The sequence below is a fragment of the Vombatus ursinus genome, unplaced genomic scaffold, assembly GCF_900497805.2.
Source record: "Vombatus ursinus unplaced genomic scaffold, bare-nosed wombat genome assembly UNPS02014816.1, whole genome shotgun sequence".
NCBI lineage: Eukaryota > Metazoa > Chordata > Mammalia > Diprotodontia > Vombatidae > Vombatus > Vombatus ursinus.
Window position 1 is genome coordinate 6,327,556 of NW_020954594.1, and position 27,527 is coordinate 6,355,082.

The following is a 27,527-nucleotide window of genomic DNA, read 5'->3' on the forward strand; positions in this document are numbered from 1 at the left end:
AGAGACGAGCTAGCTCAACCCTCCCACCAACAGGGCCAGGCCCTCTGCTTTGAGCCGATTGTTGGAGACAGTAGGAGAAGGAGAGAGAAATATGGGAAACTGATGCTATCCCCTGCCCCAGAACTCTGGAGAAGGGGGCCCATGCAGTCAGTAGCAGAGCTTAGTTGGTTATTTACTAAGAACTGTCCCCAGGGTAATCTCTGGGAGGATGTTGGGTTCAGCTAGCAATACAGTTTTTTTATTTTTTATTTTTATTTTTGCCAAGAAAGAAGAGACCACAGCATCAGATAGAAGACATATGTTTTTGTTTTTAATGGCGGCAAATCAGGGCACTTGCTTCTGGGAGCCACCAAGCTTTGCACATCGTTGTGAGTCTGGGTAAAGCAAATAAGGAGAAGGCATCAATGGAAGAAGAAGGTATCTGCTGACGCCCTTTGCATCCATAAAGAGGATTTGATCTGGCATAGGAAGGAGGAGGGGACAGTGTGGGCAGGTAGATGGTCAGTGTCTTCACAACTAATGTAAGTGATCCCTCCAGGAACAAGGGGCAAGCTTGGGCCACATCAAGTAGGGGTGGCTGAGATGATGGGGCCTTCATACCCTAATTCTCAGGGAGAGTGGAAGGGAGTGACCTGGCCCCTTAAAATGCTAAGGAAGAGCCCACCTTCCTCCATTGCTGATACACCTCCCCCAACAAAATGAGAGCAAACAAGTCCCACCAATACAGCTACGATTTCATGGCTGTGACCTGGACTCACCAGAGTTTAGGGAGCACATGTCAAGGCAGTGTTGTAACCATTCCCAAGTTCTAAAGAATCCCTCTCAAATCAGAGGAGGATCTCCCCACCACTATAAGTAGAGGCTGACAGAGGATAAGGGGGTGGGTGCTGATGACTAGGACAACTCTGTGCCTAATGCCTGCCTCAGCTCCCTGGGCCCCCTAAATGCTCCAGCAGAGATCTGACTTCCCCCTCCACCCGCAGCAGCTGGGCTTTGCGCCAAGGGTTAAGGGTGGCACCCCGGCTGTCTTCCAGGTCTCGCAGTAGCATTGATAGGTGGCACTGGACGCGGCCTCGCTCCCAGCTGTTCAAGTTGCGCTGGATTTCACCCAGGATCACAGACCAGTGCTCCGACAGAGCTGTGCCTTCAGTCAACGATGCCACTACTCGGGCCCTTCCAGGGGTAGCACCTTCTAGCTCCCGTAGTTTCTTCCGGCCCTCTGGGCTCAGCTCGTTGAAGTAGAGGCTAGTGAGGAAAGGGGGCACAGAAGGGGTGATCCATCAAGAGGCACAGTGGGAAAGGCAACGTAGATAATAAGGGAGAAAGGACAGCAAGGCAATGAGAGGCAATGGAGAAGGGAGAAGTGACTCTTTCATTGGAAGTTAGAGATGAGAGCATGGTGGCCAGTAGTGGCTTAAGGGCAGGAAGTGACCAACCACAGGGCACAATGGAGACAAGAGCCAGTGTGGGAACCGGGCAGCTCAACCCTAAGAGAAGCAATAATGGACGAAGGAAAGGTTGGGACCAGTTACAAAGGGGTCAAGGTTGAGTAGGGACCAGTAGAGTTTAAATTACAGGCTTTAATCAAAAGATGTGAAGAGGGGCAGCTAGGTGGCGCAGTGGACGGAGCCCTGGCCCTGGAGTCAGGAGGACCTGAGTTCAAATCAGACCTCAGACACATAACACTTAACTAGCTGTGTGACTCAGGGCAAGTCACTTAACCCCAATTACCTCACCAAAAAAAAAAAAATGTGAAGACTGAGGGGGAACCTCTACACATGTAGGTCTCAAGGGTAGCTGATCTAACAAGGAAAGGGGGACGAGTATCTGACCTTGAAAAGATGGAAGCTGGGCCCAAGACTCGGGGAAGAAGGGAATGAATGATCACTCACTGTAACAGCTCCAGAGAAGGGTGTTCCCTGGCAGCCCTGGCCAGGCCAAGAGCTGCTGCGTCACCGGCTCCATTATAGGCCACATTCAACTCCCGAAGCTGCTGGTTTCGTTCCAGGTGGGTAGCCAGCAGCTCCAGGCCTTCATCCTCAAGCCCAGTGTGCAGCAGAGACAGGTGGGTCAAAGAAGTGTTCCCACTCAGCCCTTCTACCAAGAGGGCCAGGCCTGCTGCCGTGAGTGGGTTGTTGGAGAGGCTGCAGTAGGAGAAGGAAGGAGAGATGTGAGAAACTGATGTCCCCTCCTGCCTCAGAATTCCAAGGAAGGGAGGTCACACAGTCCGCAACATTTACTGAGAACCAACACCAGGGCCATCCCTAGAAGTGTGTTGGGTTCAGAGCTAGCAGTACAACTGCTCTCCCCTTCCCATAACATGGTCATTCGGGTGAAATCTGTTTAGCAACACAGGATTTAGAGCTGGAAGAGGCCTGAGGGATCATCTAGTCAAGAGGTTAATATTTTTTCGTAATGGACCCTTGCGGTAGTCTGGTGAAGCGTACGCACCCCTTCTCAAAGTGATGGTTTTACAGCAACATTGTGCAATGATCAACTATCAACTGAGAGACTTAGCTCTTCTCAGCAATGCGAGGATCCAAGACAATTCCAGAAGACTCATGACGGAAAATGCTGTCCACATCCAGAGAAAGAATTAGAGTCTGAATGCAGATCGAAGCATACCATTTTCTCTCTTTTTTTTTCTTTCTCGTGATTTTTCCCTTTTGTTCTGATTCTTCTTTCACAACACGACTAATAGGGAAATAGCTGTAATAGGATTGTACAAGTATAACCCATATCAGATTGCTTGCAGTCTTGGGGAAGGGGGTGGGGAGGGAGAAAAATTTGGAAATCAAAATCTTATAAAAGTGAATATTGAAAATTATCTTTACATGTAATTGGAAAAAACATAAAATGCTATTAAGTGGGAAAAATTAAATACAAAATGATGGTTTTAAATGCATAAAACAAAATATATAAGATCACAAAGAAAACCACTTATATTGAAGTAGCTATAAATTTATTTTTTAAAACCAAGTTCACAGATCATAAGGTAAGAATCCTTGATTTAATTCAACCATCTAATTTTACAGATGAGGAAACTGAGGCTCAGGGGAGAAGAAACAGCTTGCTCATGATCACATAGACACTACACAGCACAACCAGAATTTGAACCAGGTCCTTTGATTCCAGATCCAGTGATCTTTCCACTACCCCAGTGGTGTCAAACTCAAATAGAAACCAGAGCCACTAATCCATACATAAGGATCTTTGCAGGTTGCATATTGATTTAGCCATAAAATGTCATGTTATCTATGTTTTATTGTACTTTTATTTATTTTGTTAAATATTTCTCAATTACATTTTAATCTGGTTCAGGTGGCTCTCATTTTTTTCCTCCGATTTCCAGAGTCCTTTGGCTCTGCTGCCTGCCAGACAGTGATTTCTTTATTCATTAAGAGCAGCTTTGAAGAGGAAACCAATGGAAGAAGCCATAAGAGTCAGGTGCAACATACATATGGTAGAGAGAAGGCAGATGCAGCTAAAATTAGAAGAGAATCAGGTAACTGGGGAAAAGTCTTTGCAGCAAATCTCTCTAATAAAGGTCTCAGCTGAGGATAAACTAGGTGATAGTGGATAGAGTAATAGAACTGGAGTCAGGAAGACCTGAGTTCAAATCTAGCTTCAGATACTTACTAGCTGTGTGATCCTGGGCAAGTCACTTAACCTCTGTGCCTCAGTTTCCTAAACTGTAAAATGGGGATAATAACAACACCTACCTCCCAGGGTTGTTGGAGGACCAAGTGAGATAATATTTGTAAAGTACTTAGCACATTGTTTGGCACATAGTAGATGCTATACTAAAGCTTTGCTATTCAGTCATGCCCAGCTCTTCATGATTATAGCACACTAGGCCCTTCTATCCTCCATTACGTCCCAAAGTCTGTCCAAGCTCATGTTTATCGCTTCCATGACATTATCTGTCTATCTCATCCTCTGCTGTCCCTTTCTCCTGTTGCCTTCGATCTTTCCCGTTATCACGGTCTTTTCCAATAAGTTTTGTCTTCTCATTATGTGGCCAAAGCATTTAAGCTTCAGCTTTAGTATTTGACCTTCCAGTGAACAGCCTGAATTAATTCTTTAAGTATTGACTGATTTGATCTCCTTGCTGTCTAAGGGAATCTCAAAAGTCTTCTCCAGCACCATAATTTGAAAACATTGATCCTGTGGCACTCAGCTTTCCTTATAGCCCAGCTCTCACAGCTATACATTGCTACTAGAAAAACCATAACTTTGACTATGTGGACCTTTGTCAATACATAATGTCTCTGCTTTTTAGTATGCTGTCCAGATTTGCCATAGATTTTCTTCCAAGGAGCAAGCATCTTTTAATTCCATGCAGTCGCTGTCTGCAGTGATCTTTGAGCCCAAGAGTATAAAATCTGACCCTGCTTCCATTTCTTCTCTCTCTATTGGCCAAAAAGTGATGGGACCAATTGATCTTAGTTTTTTGTTTTGTTTTGTTTTATGTTAAGCTTCAAGCCAGCTTTTACACTCTCCTCTTATTCTCATCAAGAGGCTTATTAATTTTTTTCACTTTCTGTCATCAGAGTGGTATTGTCTATATATCTGAGGTTTTTGATATTTCTTCTGGCAACCCTAATTCTGGCTTTTGATTCATTTAGCCTGGCATTTTGCATGATGTACTCTACATATAAGTTAAATAAATAAGGTGATACGATAAAGCCTTGTCATACTCCTTTTCTGATCTTAAACCAATCAGTTGTTCCATGTTTGGTTCTAACTGTTGCTTCTTGGCCTATATAGAAGTTTCTTAAGAGGCAAGTAGGATGATCTGGTACTCCCTTCTCTTTGAGGACTTGCCCCATTTTGTTGTGATCCCCACAGTCAAAGGCTTTAGTGTAGTCAATGAAGCAGAAGTAGATGTCTTTATGGAGCTTCCTTGTTTTCTCCATAATCCAACACATGTTGGCAATTTGGTCTCTAGTTCTCTGCCTCTTCAAAAACCAGCCTGCTTGGGGTAGCTCGATGGCACAGTGGATAGAGTACCAGCCCTGGAGTCAGGAGGACCTGAGTTTGAATCCAGGCTCAGACACATAACACTTGTGTCACTGTGTGACCCTGAGCAAGTCACTTATCCCAATTGCCTCGTATAAAAAAAGAAAAAAAAAACCAGCCTGTTCTTCTGGTCATTCTAGACTCACGTATTGCTGAAGCCTAGCTTGCAGAATCTTAAGCATAATCTTGCTGGCATGTGAAATGAGTGCAATTGTTCAATAATTTGAACATTCTTTGGCATTGCTCTTCTTTAGGATTGAGATGTAAATTGATCTTTTCTAATCCAGTGGTCACTGCTGAGTTTTCCAAATTTGCTGGCATATTAAGTAAAGCACTTTAACAGCATCATCTTTTAGAATTTTAATAGCTCAGCTGGAATTCTGTCACCTACACTAGAGTTATTATTAGCAATGCTTCTTAAGGCCCACTTGAATTCATTCTCCAGGATGCACCTCACACTCATAAAATTAATGAAGTTGACAAATATGGAAAATAACAAATTCTTGTGGAGCTGTTAGAAATAGGTATTTTAATATGCTTTTTAAAATATATATTTTCTTTATTTTGTTAAATATTCCCCAAATACATATTAATGTACTGTTGATAGAACTATGGACTAATCAAGCCATTCTGGAAAACAAATTGGAAGTATGCCCTCAAAGTTAATAAATTGTGCATACCCTTTGACCCAGAAATACCACTAGTAGATTTCTACCTCAAAGAGGTTAAAGAAAGAGAAAAAGAATCCCTATGTACAAAAATACTTACAGCAACTCTTTTTGTGATGGCAAAGAACTAAAAAATGAGGAGATGCCCATAAATTGAGGAACGGGTGAAAAAATTATGGTATATGTATGTGATAGAATACCATTGTGCGAGAAGAACTGATGAAAGGTTTCAGAGAACCCTTGGAAGACTTGGATGAACTGATGCACAGTAAAGTGAACAGAACCAGGAAAATAATTTTTAGAATAATAATATTGTAAAGGTAAACAACTTTAAGAAACTTTAGAACTTTTATCAACGCAACAACCAACTAGTCCAGAGAACTCATGATAAAACATGCTACCCATCTCCTAACAGAAAGGCAATAGATTCAGGGTGCATACTGAAACATATATATTTTTGGACATGGCGTAGTGGAAAAAAATGTTTTTGCTCAACTGTGCATATTTGCTACAAGAGTTTTGTTCTTTCCTTTTTAGTAGGGAGAGGTGAGAGGTGGAAGGGAAAGAAAGTAAATTTTAGTTAATTTTAAAAATAGGGCAGCTAGGTGGCACAGTGGATAGAGCACCGGCCCTGTATTCAAGAGGACCTGAGTTCAAATCCAGCCTCAGACACATAGCACTTACTAGCTGTGTGACCCTGAGGAAGTCACTTAATCCCCATTGCCCAACCAAGAAAAAGAATATTTTTTTAAAAAGTTAGCCAGTGAGAGTCCTCCCTTGTCCCCCACCATGTGCTGAGTGTCTATGTATGAGGGAATTGTGGGCATTGAGTGAACCACACTGACTCTATTTTGTGACTTAATTTTGGAGCTAGCTTAGTTCCCTTTCTATTCAATTATGGGCCTAGTCCAGTTTCTGTCTTGTGAAAAAACTTTACTACATTGTTTGAACCAAGCCCTGAACGGCTGGGAAGCTGGACCACCTCTACCTGTTGCTTAGAGACCCTTAAAGAAGGACCTAGGTTATGCTAACCAGAAAGCCAGTCAAGCCCGAAGATTGATGCAAGGAGTTTTCTCACAATTCTATATCTCAAGCAACCCACATGTCTTATCTGAAAACTGGTCCCAAGCTTGTTAATCAGTTACTGTTTCCTTATTCTTTTGATTGAATACAGATACTTGGGGTGGGGGGGAGAGAGAAGGACGTAGTGGGAATTGCTCCTGTTTGGTCTCCCCCACCCAACTCAGAAAGCCCCTAATCTTTCCTCCAATTAGAAATCAGATTACCTTATCTTGTATCTTGGTTTACATCCCCTTGATTGTTTTCTTTTAATGCTTTAAAAAATTGTCTCTGCCTGTATTTGGGGTTTAGTGGTAAAACTGAGGAGGCTTGGTCCTGATTTGTTATGCAATCAGAATACATTGCTTAATAAACTGATATGCTCAGAAGCTCAAACCTTTGTTTCCTCATCATTTCAATCAAACCACAAGCCAGTTTTTTGTTTTTTGGCAGAGTCGAGCTAGGTGGAGAGACAGAATTCCAGACACCAGGACAGCCTTTCAGAAAAACTCCCTAGAGTACTCAGTTAATCTTTCACCAAAGGAATTCTTTGCAGAAGACTGCTCTGGAGGTCAGACTCCCCCTCCTCAATTTTAAATTCTTATGAGCTAAGATAAGGTTTACCCCAAAACTGCTGGGAAAGGTTTACCTTCACAATGCTGGGAATGATTTACTCCTACCCTGAAGGCTGGGGAAGGATTACTTCCTTTAAGAAAGCAGATGAGTTCTAGCAATAATAAAATACCGAAGGATTCCCCCTTGGATAAAATTTATTTTGGCATGAGACCAGAAGAGTGCCCTTAGAGAAATTCTTGTTGGCCTGAAACTTCACATATAGAGGTGGAGGGGGTGACCAAAAGGTAAAGATCTCGAATTCTGCTAAAATATATAAAAATCCATATGGATCCCAAATTTGGTGGCAAGTTAAAGGCTTTGAAATTAGACTTTCAATAAGACATAAAGAGGCAAGCAAGAATGGGTTTGTCTTATTGTTTTGTCTGTGTTTTTGTTTCTTTGTAGAATGCAGGAAAATCTTTGTCTTGTGTCATGTTTAGTGTTGTTTGTCAATTCTACCTTGAAAGATTTCTAAGGGAAAAATGCGGACATCCAGAAAACTGCTAAAAAGCTGCAGCCAAAGAGTTTAGAAAGCTAGAAAAGATTAATGAAGTTGCTTACCGGAAACAGTTCTCCTTTATTGTTGTCTTACTTGTTCAATGGTTTCAGTCGTGTCTGATTCTTGGTGACCATGTGGACCTTTGTCCATGGGGTTTGCTTGGCAAAGATATTGGAGTGGTTAGCCATTTCCTTATCCAGTGACAAATAGAGATCATTACTTGCCCAAGGTCATACAACTAAGAAGTTTCTGAGACTAGATTTAAACTCAGGTCTTGGTGACTCCAAGCCCAGTGCTCTATCCACTGTGCCACCTAGCTACCTCAGAACAGTTCTCCTACCTTTCTGTTGTTTGTCCTTCCTTTTTGAAGAGGACCAATGACATCATCAGTGATGTCTTGTCTTGCAAGTGAATTAGATTTAAACAAGGCAGAGTTACACAAAGTTGTCAGCCTCCTTCTCTCTTCCTAAGTCATCAAAGTCCAATAGCAAGACAAAAGTCAAGACTATTGGTGATAGCCCAGGATGCAGTCAATGACCTTAGCTTCTTTGATGCCTGACCAAGCTCTAAGCACTCACAGTGCCACCTTCCTGGCCATTGGAACACATTGTACTCATCTGCCCATTCCACCAAATGAAGTCTTCATATGGTTGGGGTAAAGACCCCCCTAACTCACTGATGGGTTTGAGGCCCATCAGTAACCCTCAACCAGTGTAGACTGTCTGCCAAAATGGTTTACCTGAGTCTGGCAGCTACACATGCTGCAGCTTCTTGGAGCGACAGGCGAGAGTTAGGTGAAGCAGGTGGGCATTAAAGGTGGAGGAGCAGCCCTGAAAAGGACTGGACAAGCCCCTACACCACAGGTGCTATACTTCTGAGTACCCCATACTACCCCCTCACTTTCTGGAATCTGATACCAAACCCTATCCCAGGAAGCAAGACTAACTCCCATTTTAGTCTTTTAGCAGGAGATAAGGTTTTAAGTAAAATACTTTTAGCCTTAGGCACATTGAGATTACAAAAATAAAATCAGATAATCAAAGAAAGGAAAACTTGTTCCTGGTTTGTAGGAATTTGTGTCATTATAAATGAATTAGAGATTCCAAATTATGGTAACTGCTAAAAAAAAATCTTAGTAGATTTTTGAGGTTTGGAGATTAAAGAGACTAGAAATTAATCATTAAGGAGTTTGGAGATTAATCATTTTAAGATTGCAAGGGAGAACTCCTGGGATTTGGGTAACTGTAGGAACTCCTCCCCTCCTCTTTGTCCTATCTGATAAGGCACTTGGGAGAAACTTAGCATATTTGGAAATATCTTAGTGAGTTTTGAGGTACCACTCTGTAGAATTTAACGAAAAATAAGAATTAAATTCTGTGAAAGCTTCAGGAATTAAAAGCACTTAGATGAATTTTTCCTGATAGAGCTATTGTTTTAGTGTGATCTATGTATCAGCACCATATTTGTGTCATAAAAAGAATTTGTGAGGAACCCTCCTTCACCTATTTTTCCAAATAGTTTATATAGTATTGGAATTTAGTAGCATTCACTTGTAGATTCATCGGGCCCTGGAGATTTTTTCTTAGGGAGTTCACTGATGGCTTGTCCAATTCCTTTTCTAATAAAGGGTACTTAACTATTTTATTTCCTCTTCTTTTCAATATTTTATTTAAAATGCTAGCTTTAGCAATAAGAGAAGAAAAAGAAATTGAAGGAATTAGAATAGGCAATGAGAAAACAAAACTATCACTCTTTGTAGATGATATTATGGTATATTTGGAGAATCTTAGAAAATCAGCTAAAAAACTACTTTAAATAATTAACAACTTTAGCAAAATCTCAGGATATGAAATAAATCATTAGCATTTCTATACATTACCAACAAAGCCCAGCAGCAAGAAAGAGAAAGAAAAATTCCATTTGAAATAACTATAGGCAATATAAAATATTTAGGAGCATACTTGACAAGACAAACCCACGAACTATATGAACACAATTACAAAACACTTTTCACACATATAAAGTCAAATCTAAACAACTGGAAAAATATCAATTGCCCATGGGTAGGCTGAGGTAATATAATAAAAATGACAATTCTACATAAATTAATTTACTTATTCAGTGCCATACCAATCAAACTACCAAAAATTATTTTAGAGCTAGAAGAAAGTAATAAGAAAATTCATCTGGAAGAGCAAAAGGTCAAGAACATCACAGGAATTAATAAAAAAATGCAAAGGAAGGTGGCCTGGTCGTACCAGATCTAAAACTATATTATAAAGCAGCAATCATCAAAACTGTTTGGTACTGTCTAAGAAATAGAATGATGGATCAGTGGAATAGATTAGGTACACAAGACACAGTAGTCATTGACTATAGTAACCTACCGTTTGACAAACCCAAAGACTCCAGCTTCTGGGATAAGAACTCACTATTTGACAAAAACTGCTGGGAAAACTGGAAAACAGTATGGCAGAAACTAGGCAGAGACCAACATCTCACACCCTATACCAAGATAAAATCAAAATGGGTATATGATTTAGACATAAAGGGTGATACCATAAGCAAATTAGGAAAGCAAGGAATAGTTTACCTGCCAGATCTATGGAGAAGGGAAGAATTTATGACCAAACAAGAGACAGAGAACATTATGAAATGCAAAATGGATCATTTTGATTACATTACATTAAAAAGGTTTTGCACAAATAAAACCAATGCAACCAAGACAAGAAGGAAAGCAGAAAGAAGAGAAACAATTTTTATAGCTAGTGTTTCTGATAAAGGCCTCATTTCTAAAATATATAGAGAACTAAATCAAATTTGTAAGAATACAACTCTTTCCCCAATTAATAAATGGTCAAAGGATATGAAGAGGCAGTTTTCAGAGGAAAAAATTAAACTATCTATAGTCATATGAAAAAATGCTCTAAATCACTGTTGATTAGAGAAATGTAAATTAAAACAACTCTGAGTTACCACCTCACATCTATCAGATTCGCTAATATGACAGAAAAGGAAAATGATAAATGTTGGAGAAGATACCACTTCTAAGTCTGTATCCCAAAGAGATCACAAAAATGGGAAAAGGACTCACATGTACAAAAATATTTATAACAGCTCTCTATGTGGTGGCAAAGAATTGAAAATTAAGGGGATACCCATCAATTGGTGAATAGCTGAACAAGTTGTGGTATATGAATAGAATGAAATGCTATTGTGCGATAAAAAATGATGAGCAGGCAGATTTCAAAAAAATCTGAAAAAACATGAACTGATGCTGAGTGAAGTGAGTCTCAGGTGAATTATAGGTTCCTCATTTGATGTTCTCCTTATAGTTCTGTTGTTAATAGCTCCATGAGACTTAACTGGTTTTTACCACATGAACTAGTTACTGGAAAACTAAATTTAAGAGGTTGTACTAAATTATACTGAGTCTTGTTACTGGTAAGTTTTAACTGAATTACCTAGGAATCTCTACAAGTGATTTGGAACCAAAGAAGCAGAGCCCACTTCAGAGCTGCCCTGAGAATGAGTCCTAATGTCCAAGAGAAGATTTTCCAAGGACCAGATAACTACATGGGACATCTGGGACTCAAGATGTCAAAATGCACTGATTAAATGGAGATTGGGAGTGAGTTACTATGACAAAGGGAGCTTGATGTTAATTAATATTGATGATTATTGTAGTATTTCTTTGGCCTTTTGTTTTATGGCATTTATGTTTTCTGCGTTTTCTTGGTTACCTTGATGAAATCTCCCCTTTCAAAATTAGTCCATTGCAAACCCTCAAAGTTGTTAATCTGTAGCCTGATTCATGTAATACTGATTATGAATATATGAAAACCTGATAGATTTGGCTTATAGGTGATTCATGGGAGAGGTGGATGGCCCCTCCCCCAAGAATCAAAGCAAGGGAATTGAGTGAACCACACTGACTCCATTTTGTGACTTAATTTTGGAGCTAGCTTAGTTCCCTTTCTATTCAATTATGGGTCTAGTCCAATTTCAGTCTTGTGAAAAAACTTTATTGCATTGTTTGAACCAAGCCCTGCATGACTGGGAAGCTGGACCACCTCTACCTGTTGCTTAGAGACCCTTAACTAGGGACCCAGGTGATGATCAGAAACCCAGTCAGATCCAAAGAATGATGCAAGGAGTTTTCTCACAATTCTACATCTCAAGCAATCCATATGTCTTATCTGAAAACTGGCCCCATACTGATCAATCAGTTCCTGTTTCCTTGTTCCTTTGATTGAATACAGACACTTGGGGGAGAGGGGTAGAGTGGGATATCTCTTTTCTGATTTCAAGAAATTGCTCCTGTTTTCTCTTCTCCACCCAATTCAGAAAGGCCCTAATCTTTCTTCCAATTAGAAATCAGATTACCTAATCTTGTATCCTGGTTTATATTCTGTTCATTGTTTTCTTTTGATGCTTAAAAATTTGTTTTGACACTTCTGAGGAGGGACAGGGTCAAAAGAGAGAATACAATAAATGTGGGGGGGGGGAACAGGATAGAATGAAGGGAAATATAGTTAGTTTTCCACAGCCTGACTACTATGGAAGTGTTTTGCATGACTACACATGTGTAACCTGTGTTGAGTGGCTTGCCTTCTCAATGAGGGTGGGTGAGGAGAGAGGAAGGGAGAAAATTTGGAACCCAAAGTTTTAAAAACAAATGTTAAAAATTGTTTCGCATGCAACTGGGAAATAAGATATACAGGCCATGGGGTATAGAAATCTATCCTGCCCTACAGGAAAATAGAAGAGGAAGGGGATAAGAGGAGGAGGGGGGAGAGATAGAAGGGAGAGCTGATTAGGGGAAAGGGTATTTAGAATGCACTCTGTCTTGGGGTTGGGGGAGGGATGAGATGGGGAGAAAATATGGAACTCAAAATCTTGTAGATATGAATGTTGAAAACTAAAAATAAATAAATTAATGAATGTTTAAAAAAAAATTGTTTCTGCCTGTATTTGGGGTCTAGTGCCAAAGCTGAGGAGGCTTGGTCCTGATTTGTTATGCAATTGACATGCATTGCTTAATAAATCAATATGCTCAGAAGCTTGAACTTTTCTCTCCTTGGTCATTTCACTCAATCCAGCAGCCATATGTATGAGCCCCCCCATGTGTGTTTTTTAGCACAGTCTCCACCTTAAGATGACACCTTCTCCTCTGACAAGTTCTCTTTCCCTACTGCCTCCATACAACTAAAGCATGGGCAATTAACCCATTGATGTTTTCCTAAGGATGGTGGAAGGCACAAAAATGAGTTTAAGACACCATTCTTTGATCTCCTTAGCTGAAAGTGTTCTTTCCACACTCAGATTTTCCTAGGGCAATAGCCTAGTTCTTTCCTTCACCTCCATCACTCTCTACTCTTACATCACAGATTTAGACCTCAAAGACACCTTAGAAGTCAACAAGCAGGGGCAGCTAGGCGGTGCAGTGGATAGAGCACCAGCCCTGGAGTCAGGAGGACCTGAGTTCAAATCCAGCCTCAGACGCTTGACACTTACAAGTTGTGTGACCCTTGGCAAGTCACTTAACCCCAATTGCCTAGCCCCGCCCTCCAAAAAAAGAAGTCAACAAGCACAGTTGCCTTATTTTATGGACTTGGAAACTGAGACCCATCAAGGTGTAGTGATTTTTATCTAACATCAGAAGATTGTAAGTGGCAGAGCCTGGATATGGCCCCCAGGCCCATGACTCCAAATCCATTGTTCTTCCCACTGCACTCCATCGCATCCCTAATTATATACATTATATTTATTTGGACTGTTACGGATGTGAATTTGACCCTAGGCCAGCCTCTTCTCCTTTCTTGACCTCAGCTTCCTTATTTGTTAAATAGAGATGATACTTGTACTAGCTACACAGAAGATTGTGAGAAAACATGCTATAGACCCTACAGCACTCTATAAATGGGTTATTTTAATCTCTGTACTCAGCACCTAGCACTTAGCAGGCATTTAATAAATGTCTGCTGAATGTTGACAAAATCCCTATCCTTAAGGAACTGAAGGGGAGGGGACCAGGAAACGGGGCCCAGAGAAAGCCAGCCTTCCCACAGCCTCTTAGTAGACCTCAACACACTCACCGAAGGGTAGTGACTTGGCATTGGTCATGCAGAAGGAGGTCTCGGATGTCCTTACAGGCTTCAGGGCCCAGACCGTTCAACTGCAGGCTAGAGCAGAGAGAGGGGACCCAGTGAATATGAGGACGGAAGGATCAGGGGTGGGGAGCATCAAGAAAGACAGCATTCGCCTTAGCCATCACTCCAGTCCTTTGGCCTTCTACCTGACATTTCTTCTCATCCTATTCTCATCTCCTCAGCCAGTCTGACTTCCCCAGTTTGGCTTTCACTCTTCTGCTTCCCCAACATCCCTCTTCAATATCTAAGATTCTTCCTAAGATTTTCTTCTGTCTTTCCCACCCTCACTCCCAACGATCCCAGTCATCTGGAGGGGACCTTAGAGATCATCCAGGCCAACATCCTCATTTTACAGATGCAGAAACTGACATCTGGAGAAAAATTACTTGACAGAGGTCACAGAGGTAACAAATGGCAGAGAAAGGATTTGAACCCAGTCAGTTACTACTTTTTTCCTCCCTTCATCCCCTGTCCTGGATGGTCTCTCCTCTTGCCTGGCAATTCTCTGCCAGGTTGGGTACAGCCAAGGAAGCACAGCAGTTTCTCACCCAAGCTTGCGGGCACGCAAGAAGACAGGCATGAGTGTGTGCAGTCCAGCAGGGTCCAGCTGGCAGGAGGCCAAATTGACCTCATCAAGGGTGTGTGTACCACTGCCCAGTACCGATGCCACCACAGAGCATTTAAGGGGCGTCATGCGCACACCTGCCAAGTTGAGCTGATGCAGGGAGCTGAGCACCTCAGCCGAGAAGTGCTGGTTCTGAAACTCATAGTGAAAGAAAAGGTGATCCAGAAGCTCTGAAGGAGGCAGGCCTTGACGGCCCAATTTCACCAACTTCTTCTTAATAGCCTGGGCATTTTCCAGGGCATCCATGTTCTTGATAGGACAGCCCAGCTGAGCCAACACTACACGATTCCGGGAGGAAAGCAGTCCACCCATGAACATGGGGAAGAGTTCGAAAACCTCGTCATCAGGTGGCTCGTCGGGATGGCGCCGTGGGCCCTCCACCCCCAGGATGCTGGCTCCCAACTGGTCCAGCACATCATCATTGTAATAGTCTTCCTCCCGAAACATCTCCAGGACCATGGCCTGGGCCACTGCTTCTCGACTTTTGCCTGCCCACCGTCCAAATACCCGAGGCACAACCTGAAAAGGGAAGCAAGGGAAACGGCTGGTAAAGCCTTCTCTAATAATTCCAGCCCCTCCACATCTCTCCCTCCCTTCTCTGAACTCCTCGTTCATACTGATTCTATGTTCTATCATGAGCCACTTTGTGACAATCTCTTCTATGTTGGGTATATAGTTTTATGTTGTTATTTAGTTTCCCACCCACATGTTTTGTACCCCCCAGTACATCATCTCTGTTTTTTGTATTAGCTTGTGCTATATGGTATAGCAGGAAGGGCAATGGCCTCAGATTATGAAAATCTGGGCTCTGGTGCCAACAGCTACCTCTTTGCTCCTTCTACCCGCTGCTCATAGCTGTGCCCTCTGGGGCCAAACAGAAGGAGTCTAATGCCTCTTGCGCAGAGGGTCCCTCAAAGATTCATTCCCCTCAATCTTTTCTTCTCCACGATTGCTTCTGGACATGAAGACCAGGCAGAGGGATGTGGCTTGGTGTGTGTGGGGAGTCACTGAGGGGTTTTATCTCACTCAAGGGAAAGACTTCATCAATCCAGAGAGTGACATGATAAAGGATGTATTTAAGAAAGATTAGTCATAGAGCATTTTGTTTATACTACTCTCATGGCCCTATGAAATATCTGTGCATATCTCTCTACAAGCTCTTAGGAGAACAGAAACCATGTCTTATCTAAATTTTGGGTTTCTGATAGTTTCCAATAAATTGCTCTACACACTGTTCTTTGACTTAAATGTCTTCTCTACCCAACTAGGTCATAAGTATCTTCAAGGAAGAAAACATATCTTATATTTCATATACTCCACATAGACAAATTTGTTCAATGATTACTAGGAAACAGGGTGCTATTGGAAACCAGTCCCTCCTAAAGTCTACTCTCAATCCCTCCCACCACCATCATAGGACAATTTTTTCTCCTAGGTGAAGAATCTCTCAGATTTTACATTAATCCTATTTATTTAAGTTATGGAAGTTCTTACCCTCTACCTTCTCTTTCCCAAACTGAATCATTCCACAACCTCACCTACTTCACCCTCTAATCCTTCTTCCCCAGCAATATTGCTCCCTTTTATCTTTTTTCCATGTGTCCAGGGTCCATTTGAAGCTTGGATCCTACTCAGCACTGGCCCTTGGATCATTTACAGCTAAAGAGGACCTTCGTCCAGCCTCTTCATTTTACTGAAGAGGAAATTGAGACTTGTCTGGATTCATCAGCGAATAAGTGTTAGAGCTAGAATTTGAATCAAAATCCTCTGTTTCTAAATCAAATAATCTTCCCACCTACTCTGGGGCTACTTCTTTTTTTTTTTTTTCTGGGGCCACTTCTAAATAGCTACCAACTTCGTCAAACAAAGTAAATAATAGTGGTAAAAAAAAAAAACAAATTTTCACTCCTGGCTGGAGAGGGTATGATGGAGAATGGAGGGTATGATGGGACCTATTAGAGCATAGCTGTGAGAATAGAGGGTGTCTTGGGCAGCTAGGTGGCGCAGTGGATAGAGCACCAGCCCTAGAGTCAGGATGACCTGAGTTCAAATCTAACCTCAGAAATTTACTAGCTGTGTGACCCTGGGCAAGTCATTTATCCCCAATTGCCCCCCCCAAGAGGGTATTTTGTGAAATTTAGGGATAAACTGAATTCAGATTCAATTATTCCTTTTTCTAGGTGATAGACAACTACAATAAAATCTTTTATGGGTTCCTTCCTCCCTTCCATTCTTCCTTTTTCCTCTTCTACCTCCTTAGGAAATCAAGTCTGGCTGCCTGGAGTACTATTTTCCTGAAGGACAGGATGTAAGGATAGGGTCCTAATACAGAGAAGAGGGAGGGTGGGGTGGGAGGACAGAGCTATTACCTTGAGTAGGTTGAAAAGCAGGGGCAGCACCCGGAGGGGCAGCAGCTTGGTTAAGATACTCAGTACCAGGCTGACATCCTCACCCACTCTGCCCACCAGCTCTGCCGCCTCCTTGCCCACTCGCTGCCAGGCTGTCTTGCGTTCACCCAACACAATATATAGGGCAGCTAAGTACTCCTGCATGGCAGGCACTGTGAACACAAAAGTGCCATGCTTCCCTGACTCCACACAAGGTGCCAAGAAAAACCGCAGGGCATCTCGGCGGAAGACGTGCAATAACTGAAACTCTTCTTCTGTCTTCACCCCAGACTCTAGACATTCCCGGACATCCTTCTCAGAGAAGTAGGTTTTCCGAGATGCCACACCCTCATAGGCCAATTTACCCATCGTGCGAGCAGCGTAGGCCATCAGTGATGTCCGAGAGGGATCAGTGCTGTCGAGTATCTCCCCACTAAAGTTGAGTCTCAGGAAACTGGTGTAGATGCCAGTCAGGGTCTGCCCAACAGGTGTGGATACATGGAGGAAGTACAAGGTGGCACACACCAGCCAGCAGTAGGAGGGCAAGAAGCAGGCAGTAGCGATCTGGTGATGCCCCTCCAGATTTCGGGAAAGCATTTCTACCAGGTTGTCCCTCTGAGCTGGGGTGATGGGGGTGCCCACTCCATTTGCGCTGTGTCCACAGTCAGGCTGGTTGAGACGGAGCTGGAAGTACAGCTTCTGCAAGTTGGTGTCAGAGAAGCCACAGATCTCCCCATAGCGACCCACGTACTTGCTGGGGATGCGACCAACCGCAGAGGCCCGGGTGGTCACCAGGATGCTAGCCTAAAGAGAGGGCAGGGGGATGGAGGGATGACAACAGAGCTAAGCCATTAGGTTTCTTTACCTCCTCCTATTTCCTAAGAACTCAGAAATTCTGTCTACCTTTACACCTTAAAGCTTACCCCTCATTAAAGCAAATGCCTCATTTAAAGATGATGAAAGTACAGTCCAAAGAAGAGGGTTTGCTTAAGGTCACAATACTATACAATATGATAGGTCACAACACAATGTAATAAGATTGCACAAACATTTTAGAGTTAGGACCCTAAACTTCTTCTTTTGTTAGGCTCACAGTAAAATTGACAAAACTAAAAAGGTCTATGGGTAGAGTGGGTATTGATAATCTGAAGGAACTATTGAAAAATGCATTCCTATGGGAAACAAGGCTGTTCCTAGGCAAAACAATGGAAAACACTTATTTAACTTACAGTACTTGTTCCCAGAATGTTTCAATCACAACTTGATCACTATGCCAAATTAACTAGGCCTCCCTCTGCCCAAGCATTGTTCTATCCTCCTTTCTTTACGGAGAAAGTTACACTTTACAGAGTCTTTCAACTCTGTACCCTCCTCAATTCAGTCAAGACTAAATTAGTCAGCCCCACTCAGCCCACACGTGGCTGTGTGCATATCCCTTTGTGCAAGACATCAAATGGTTAAGCCAGAAAAATGCGGAGCACTGGGTCAACTTTTCAACATATTTAGCACCAAGAGGTAATAGACTCAAGAGGTAAAACAAAATATACATTTCTGGGGATGGTCAAAGTAGGAATTTCTTTTGCTTGATTATGTATATTTGTTACAAAGGCTTTTTTTTTTTCCTAGTGGGAGGTAAAGGGGGTGGGAGAAGAGAGTAGGAAGGAGAAAAAAAATACATGCTTGTTAACTGAAAAAAAATTTTTTCAAAAACTGTATTTATCATCATTCTTCACTTGAATTCTCTTTTTCTGTCAAGCCTCTGGTTCAAAGGACTCAATACAGAAGGTGCCCAGAGAGGAAGAGTGAAATGGATGTGCCCAGGAAAGAGTAGGATAAAAAAGAGGAAAGAGGGAGGAAATCATAGATCTGAGGGCTAGGATATGAGAGGCAAAGGCCAGAGAAACCACAAAGACTGAAGGTAAAGGACAGTGATGAAATAAGACACGGACACCTAGTGGCTGTAGTACTTAAAGGGTGGGAGGGTGGTGACTGCCTACCTCAGGCAACATGAACTTGCGCAGCAGATTAACAATGATGGTGGTGGGCACCGCAGGCATTTCAGGATCACCATGCAGCCCGGTGCTCTCCATCCGGAAGTCCAGGTTCAACCGCTCCATGCCATGGAGCACAAACAGTAGCCGGGGCCCAGCCTTGTCCAGCAGGGGTAGCACTTCTTTCAGAGGGGGGTACCGGCTAGTCACCATGTGGTACAAGGAGATGGGTGTGGGACCTGGGGCAGACAAGTCCTCACAGGAGAAAGGAATGACCAACTCAAAGCTGGGCAGCCGCCCATGACACCAGTCCAGTACCATTTTCCTAACCAGGGTGCTCTTGCCTGTACCCACCGTTCCATACAACACCACTGTTTGTACTCGTCGCCCACACGCATCAGGGTCAAAGAGCTGGGGCAGAGACAGTGGATGGCGCTCCACCAGAGGAAGTGGGTGTGCCAGGGTGGGTTCAGCAGGTGGGCGCAGCAGCTCATCAGGGGTGCTTTCACGGATTACGGGGTCCACGTGGCCCGTGTCCAGGGAAAATGTTGGCCCAAACTGGCGTTCCTCCCGTGGCAACCGAATGAACCACTCAGCTAGGCTTCGGCGGTACCAATGGACTGATTCTGGTGAAGAGATAGGGAAAAGATGGCCAGGAAAGATAGAAAAGGCACCAGGGAACCTGGAGGAAGGTGCCATGGGGAGTCAGGAGGGGTGCCAGTGTATCTAAGGAGTCAGGACAGGTACTTGGACCAGGTGGGAGAATCAAGCAAGCTAGAAAGAGGATTCAGGGTGGATCACTGAAGGACTTGAGGGACCCAAGTCATGAGAGGTGTCAGTGGGTAAGAGAAAAACTAGGGAGATTAAGGGAACTACAGGATCAATCAGGAGAGAGGCATCTAGGATGGGGAGTGGGGAATCAGTCAAGAGTCTAAGATGTCCTGGGTCTAGTATGGTACCGTACATACAGTTTGATATTTGTTGTGCTTTTTTATTTTATTTTTAATTTATGGAATAAATTATGGGCTAAATATTATGGAAATTATGGAATAAATTCAATTTATAAATAATAATATAATGATATAAATATTAATAAATGATATAAAATATAAAATAAATAATGATTAATAATGAATTATATAACAAATTATAAATTTACGTAATAAAACAAGCATTTCCATAACATAGTACAATTTAAAAGATGATTATAAGTATAAAAAGGATAATTTCAATTATTTTAAATTAAAATTTTCTTGTATAAATAAAACCAATGTAGCCAAGAATAGAAGGAATGCAGAAAATTAGGGGAAAAAAAACTTTCATAGACAATCTGTTAGACAGGATGTGATTGGGTTGGAATATTGCTGTGTAGGAAATGATGAGCTATTTGATTTAGAAAAACATGGAAAGACTTGGACTTATGGAAGATGCTATCCACCTTCAGAGAAACAGATGATTGGAGGAAATAAGCATAGTAGGATCTTACACATATGTGTATGAGTGTATATGTGTATATATGTGTATGTTTATAGATACCTATGCACGTGTATATATATGCATGCTTAATTAGAGCCTTCTTTAGAGTGGAGGGGGAAAGGAAGAGAAAAAATTAAGTAAAAAGTGCACAGCAAAGAACAAAAGAAAACAAACAAGGAAGCAAAGAAAAGCTGGGCAGCTTTGAAAACAATGTGTAGTATTTATTACATAGGTTTTCTTGATATGGAAATTTATTGTTTTATATTGAATCCTCTCTTATGGTCTTCTGTGTACATGGCAATGTTTTTTTTTTCTTTTCTCATTTTGTATTTAAGTTGAAAATAAAAAAAATTACCAAAAAAAAGATTGTACATGAAACTGCAAATCTACTATGCACAATTTGCTATTCCTTTCAAATATGCAACAAAATTATCATGTAAACTTTTTCTCTCACCCTAGAGATGGCTACCATTAGACACGAATAGGTATATATATGTAAAATTATTATATACATGCTTCTATTTATCAGTTCTTTCTCTGGATGCAGATAGCATCTTTCTTCATAGGTCTTTTATAGTTAATTTGGGATTTATAATAGTCAAAATAACATTCATTTTGTAAAATTTCTCTTTATATCTAGGTCATGTATCCATTTTGACCTTATCTTGGTAAATGGTGGAAGATATTGGTCTATGCCCAGTTTCTACCTGTTTTCCAGTTTTCCCAACACTTTTTATCAAATAATGAATTCTTATCTCCAAATCTTAAGTCTTTACATTTGTCAAACAGAACATTTGTTTTTGTACGGCTCTGGTTGGTGTAGATTAGTGACTTTTCAGTAATTCATAGGCAGGGAGAGTTGCCTGGGTCATTGAGAGCTCAAGTCCATGGTCAACAGCTAGTATGTCAGAGGCAGATTTGAGCCCATGTATTCAGAATTCCAACTCTAGCCCCCTATCCACTACACAAGGCTGCCTCTCATGAAGAGAGTAGATGCTGAATAAACATGGATTAACATGAAGGCCCAGGTCAAGGGCTTGAGTTAGTTGGGAGCCATTGAAGGTTTTTGGTCTGGAAGAGAAATAATGAAGGGTATATTCAAGGCACATTAGTCACATACCACTTTGTTTATACTATTCTCATGGCATTTGTTAAATTCACCTCTGTATTATTTGCATTCAACTTATTTATTTACATGTCACTCACTATTAAAATGAAAGTTCTAACATCACTAATGTGAAAATATGTTTAATAGGAATGTGTATGTATAGCCTACATCAAATCGCACGCTATCTTGGGAAGGGAAGTGGGGAGGGAAGGGAAGAAAAATTTTAAACTCAAAAGCTCATGGGAGTGATTGTTGATAAATCAAAATAAATTAATAAAAAAAAAAAGAAAATGGAAGTTCTCTGAGGGAAGGGACCATGTCTTATGCTCCATTGTATCTCACATAGAACATTGCAAGTAGTCATTTTATGGAATGAATGGATAGATGGATGGATGGATGGATGGATGCTGCTAACATTGCAGCCTTCTTCCTTTGTACCCCAAGCACGGTAGTCTCCTGAAAACTGACCTACATCACCAATTACTTACCCATAGCTGAGATGCTTCGGAATAGTTGCCCATGCCTCCCTGGGGGAGCTGTGCCAGCAACAGAACTTCCTTGGTGTCGGATGAAAGCCCTAAGAACAAAGAAAGAGTGAGACAAGATCTGAGGTCCTTCATTCCCAACCAAAGAAAAGAACTACAGTATGTGTGGAGAGAGAAAATGGAAGACGGGGAATTGGTAGTGCAGAGACAGAGAGAGCTAGAAATAGGGAGGATAAGAAACGCTGTAATGGGGAGAGGAGTTAAGGGCTGAGAGAATAAGAACTAGTAGGATAGGATTTGAAGGGATAGGTGCTAAAATAACAAGAACTAGGGCAAAGAAAGACAAAGGCAGAGTGAGATAGTCAAGTAAATGGAATTGGAGCCTGAAAGTAAGTGGGAGGGAGAGTCAAGGCATTGAGAGAAATGTGGGGACCACTTTTTCCTGAGAACTAACCTGAAGGGCAAATCAGCAGAGCAGGCTTCGAGGGGCTGACTCCAGTGGAGGAGGAATCGGCCATTACCTGTAAAGAGCAAAAGAAGAAAACGATATCACACTTTATTCTTACCCAAGCCATCAACGACCCTCCAATCCTAATCCCATTCTACCCAACAACATCCCTTAATGGCCCAGAGAAATGGAAACTCAGACAGGAGACCTAGGCCCTAGAATCACTCCCTTCTCCAGTCTGTCCTCCACACCTCTGGCAAACTGATACTTCTCAAGCACCCTCTTGGATGGATTCAGAGAAACCTGGAAAGACTTGTATGAACTGATGCAGAGGGAAGTGAGCAGAAAAGGAGAACAATTCATGTAAACTACGACATTGCAAAGCACAACTTTGAAAGGCTTGGAAACTCTGGTCAATATAATGACCAATCTTAATGCCAGAAGACAGGATAAAGCATGCTTCCCACCTTTTGGCAAATGGGTAATGACTAGAGGTACAAAAGGAGATACATATTTCAGATCCACCCATAGAATGTAAATTTCTTTTTTTTTCACTATTTTTATGTCAGGATCCCCATGCAAAGACCACCCCTCTCTTTTCACTATTAGAAGACACCCTGTTTTCCAGAGCTAAGGCCCAGAAAGCAAGCTGTGCCTTGAGCTTGGCATAACAAAAATTCTTTGCACTCACCCTCCGGATGAACTTTGCGGCAGCTAAATCCCAGAATTGTTTCACACCAGCCCCAGGTAGTCCCTGAGCTTGGATAAGCACTTGCTTGTCTGGACCACATTCCTGCTCCGAATCAAACTTGCCTCATTGTTGCTGTTATTGTCTCTGCCTCAGCTACAGCTCTATGCATTGCCACTACTATATGTATCAAGGCTCAGCCTCACTGCAGGAGGTCTCCTGAGTAGGTCTCAGAGCAGACCCCGGCACATCTATCTAGTTTCCCTCCTCCAATGGAATAAAGAAGGATTTTTGCCTATGATCTCTGTGAGCTCTTTGGTCATTTGTTTTCAGAGCTGACAGTTACTAGGAGGGGCTTTTACTGGAGGAGGAGGAGGAGTGCTTTAGGGGAAGATGATGGTGATACAAAGAAAAAAAAGGAGGAGAAAACTAATGAAACACATAAAAATACACAGGAGAAGAAAGTTCAAAAGAGGACAATTAAGATGGGTAATGCTGGTTCTATCATGTTAAGGCTGATGTATAATTTTTAAAAACCAAGCTATATGGGGCAACTAGGTGGCACAGTGGATATAGTGGCAGACCTGGAGTCAGAAGACCCTGAGTTCAAATTCAGCCTCAGACACTTGCCTTGTGACCCTGGGCAAGTCGTTTAACCCCAATTACCTAAAAACAAACAAAGCTATACATGGCAGATTCATGGTTGCATATGAAATCCTCTTTCTCTGTCCTTGCTCATAAATGGAAATGTTCATGTTTGTTGGTAACTATAAAGTTCAAAATAAGTGTGTTTAGGGGCAGCTAGGTGGCACAGTGGATAGAGCACCAGCTCTGGAGTCAGGAGGACCTGAGTTCAAATCCAACCTCAGACACTTGACACTCCCTAGCTGTGTGACCCTGGGCAAGTCACTTAACCCTGATTACCTCAAAAAAAAAAAGTGTGTTTAAAGGCTCCTTCTCTTTCAGATAAATTAAAAACCCCTCTAAGAGGCAGTTAGGTGGTGAAGTGGATACAGCATCAGCCCTGGAGTCAGGAGGACCTGAGTTCAAATCCACTTCCTAGCTGTGTGACCCTGGGCAAGACACTTAACCCCACTGCCTAGGGAAAAAAAAAAGTAAAGAAAAGAAATAATAAAATAAAAATTCCTCCAGTTGGCCCTTTGTTATCCGGCTCCCACCTACCTTTTCAAGCTTATTACTCTTCTTCATTCATTCTATGTTTCAGTGAAACTGGACTCCTTGCTGTTCCATCTCCCACCTCTAGGCCTTTGCCTACGCTGCCCTCCCATGCCTCGAATACACTGCCTCTTCACTACAGTTTCATAAAATCTCTAGCTTTCTTCAATGCTCAGCTCAGACGCCACCTCCTACGAGAAGCCTATCAGGAATCCCCTAGCTACTAGTGCCTTCCCCCACCAAAATTACTTTGTATGTTGTTGTTCAGTTGTTTTTCAGTCGTGTCTGACTCTTCGTGACCCCATTTGGGGTTTTCTTGGCAAAGATACTGGAGTGGTCTGCCATTTCCTTCTCCTGCTCATCTTACAGATGAGGAAACTGAGGCAAACAGGGTTAAGTGACTTGCCCAGTGTCACACAGCTGGTAAGTATCTGAGGCCAGATTTGAATCAAGAAGATGAGTCTTCCTGGCTCCAGGCCCAGCACTCTAACACTGCACCACCTGGCTGACCTTACTTTGTATGTACTTTACATTTATTTTGTATTTACTTATCTGTGCACCTATTATTTCCCCAAAATAGAATGTCTTTGGGAACCGTTTCATCTTGGCCTTTGTATCTCCATCTGCCTAGCCCAGTGACTCAAACATAGCAGGCCTGTTGAATTAAATGGTACCGAAGTTGAATGTCAGAACTGAAATGGATCACAGAGGTCATACAGTCCAACTTCCTTCCTTTATAGATAAGGAAACTGAGGCCCAGAGAGATTAAATGTTTTGTCCAAAATGACTCAGTTTGTCAGTGGCAGTAAAGACTAGCTGACCTTGAGATTCAGGCCTCTGGTCTTTGATTTTATTTTTTTTTGGGGGGGGGGCAGCCTCCAGATCCTACAGAAGGGATGGGACAGGCATGAAGATATCCCAGACTGAAGAACAAAACCCCCCACTTTCTGCTCACCTGGTGGCCAAAACGGACCCCTCAAATTTCTGCCCCAAGAGGTCCAGGGCAAGTGACTTCGCCACTGCATGGTGGGGGGGGGGTTAGTCAGAGCCAGGGAGACTCAGCCCCACATTCCATCCTCCTCCAGCTCCCCAGACCTGTAAGGACAGCATCTCTGACTGCTGGAGTCTCTCCAAACCCACTAACCTCTCTGTCCCAGCCACTAAGGAACCACCTCCCCCATTGCCCTCTAAGGAGGACTTTACTCCCTTTGTCCTAAATCAAGGATCCTTCTCAGAAAGCTCTGAGCTCCAACTGGACTAGAGGAGGCATCAGGCTGAGAATGCTGGATGGATGCTTGGAGTAGGAACCTAAAAGGACCTTGGAGTCCAAGAAAAATTATTCTAAGAATCATAAGCCAGGCCAGAAGGTCACAGAAGCGACCCAGGATGAGGACCCCCGTCCCGTTCCTGTTATACTTCTAAAAAGAATGGGAAGGAATGAAGGCTGCAAGGGTAGTGTCCCGGCAGCCAATGTGCACTGTGCTCGGCCCCAAGTTGTCCTCTCAAGGGACTTCTCCAGCTTCTAAAAATAAAGAGCTTCCCACCATGCCCAGGCTTCAAACAGACTCCAAAGGTCCCTGCCTCCCTTACACTGGAAAATGCCAACCTTGCCCAGCCTCTTTCATGGCTTGTGACTGCCCCCAACCCCCAAGCCCGGCACTGCCCCCAAACTGTACCCCCACTTCCTGAATCCTCAGTGCAGGACCATGCCCCTGAGGGACAGAGGGGAGAGAAGGGAAAAGCGCAGGGAATGGAGAGTTGGGGAGGAGGGAGATGAATAGAATAAAGGCTTTACCAGCTGCTGCCCAGCCTCAGGGAGCAGCCCCTAGGTTGGGGATAGCTAAGCCCCAGACCCGGTGCCGCAAACTCCCGGGTTGAGAGCTCCCACAGTCCCTTGCTTCTCAGAGCCGAGGGAAGACTTCCTGGCCAGCTCCCTCCCCTCCCCGCCTCCACTACCAAGATAGGCAGTCGGGAGTCCAGCCCAGCCCAGCCCAGACCAACCACGGTTCCTCCTCTAACAGTAGATGGGAACCAGAGGAAAGTTCCACCCTCCCTAGCCCTTGCCCAATTAAGTAATGAGTCGATGGCCCCTTCAGGTGTAAATAAAGAGATAAGAAGGGTGGATAGAGTTGGGGGGAGAGCACCTGCTGGCACTGGTGCTCATGCCAATGAGGTAACACCCCCCCTTCCTCGTCCTCAAGTCAGTCCTTCCCTGGAAGCTGAGTAAGCTGACCCTCCTCCCCGACATCTCACCATCAATTTGAAACTGCCCCTACAGCTAAGGAGGAGAGAGGGGAGGGCTATCAAGGCTTCTAGCCTGCACATCACTGGGGTGGGGTGGGGTGGGGTGGGGTGGGGTGGGGGGCATTATTTCCTTGTCTCTGAGAACCGTGCTCTACAGTCCCTCCTCTCCTTTGGTTCTAGTTCAACACCTTAACTTGCCTAAGGCTGGAATCCAGTTTTCTGGGACCCCCAGCAGCAATCCATATCACTCCATACAAGAGTGCAATCAAGAAGGAAGGACTAGGGTGATCTGCTGTCTCTTTCTGATCTGCCTAGCCCTGTGCCAGCGTGCTTACAGACTCAAACATCCCAGGCCCCAGATTAGTGGACTTACCTGAGCTCCATGTGTGTCTGGCTCTTTAGGCCTGGCTATGTAACCAGGCATAGGAGGAGGGTTAGGGGAAGCTGCTCCTACCCCCAAATTACTCCCCCAACTGCTCTGGTCTGACCTTCCCCACCCAGCAGTGACTAAACTCAGCCCTCAGGGCTTCCTGCTCCTTGGTACCCCCCAATAGTGTGCCAGCATAAAGCTCAAGTGCTGACACACCCAGAGCCCACGTAAGCTGAAGAAAGGGAGCCACCCACCACCCACAGCTGGAACTCAATCTATACTTACACACTCACACTCACTCAACCACAGTGCTATGCAATACAAGAAGAGCTCATGGAGAGAGCCAGCCCTCAATTGTGAAAGAGGCTGTTTGCTGTAGGCATCTCTACCGCTTTCAGGGTCCTACTCCATCAGGAACCCATGGCCTGCCACTATAGTAGCCCTTCCCAAAGTGAATTTATTTAATGTATCATCCCTCCCATTTTGCAGTAGAAAGCAAAAAGAGTTCTACAAT

General features: G+C 43.0%; 1 protein-coding gene across 3 annotated transcripts; it reads right to left on the reverse strand.

Moving 5' to 3' along the window:
* Window positions 1-283: 283 nt before the first annotated feature.
* NLRX1 (NLR family member X1) lies at window positions 284-27,174 on the reverse strand. 3 transcript variants are annotated; one of them, XM_027835587.1, is made up of 10 exons: window positions 27,017-27,174; window positions 25,355-25,494; window positions 22,542-22,608; window positions 22,091-22,179; window positions 19,025-19,644; window positions 17,010-17,831; window positions 14,564-15,159; window positions 13,962-14,048; window positions 1,893-2,144; window positions 284-1,245 (listed from the first exon to the last, which is right to left on the reverse strand). In XM_027835587.1, the coding sequence occupies exons 2-10, from the start codon at window positions 25,422-25,424 to the stop codon at window positions 924-926; spliced, it is 2,925 nt and encodes a 974-aa protein (XP_027691388.1). In that variant the 5' UTR covers window positions 25,425-25,494; window positions 27,017-27,174; the 3' UTR covers window positions 284-923. The 3 variants fall into 3 exon arrangements, with proteins under 3 accessions (XP_027691388.1, XP_027691387.1, XP_027691386.1); XM_027835586.1 differs by lacking the exon at window positions 27,017-27,174 and adding an exon at window positions 26,195-26,317; XM_027835585.1 differs by lacking the exons at window positions 25,355-25,494; window positions 27,017-27,174 and adding an exon at window positions 23,227-23,546.
* Window positions 27,175-27,527: the final 353 nt, after the last annotated feature.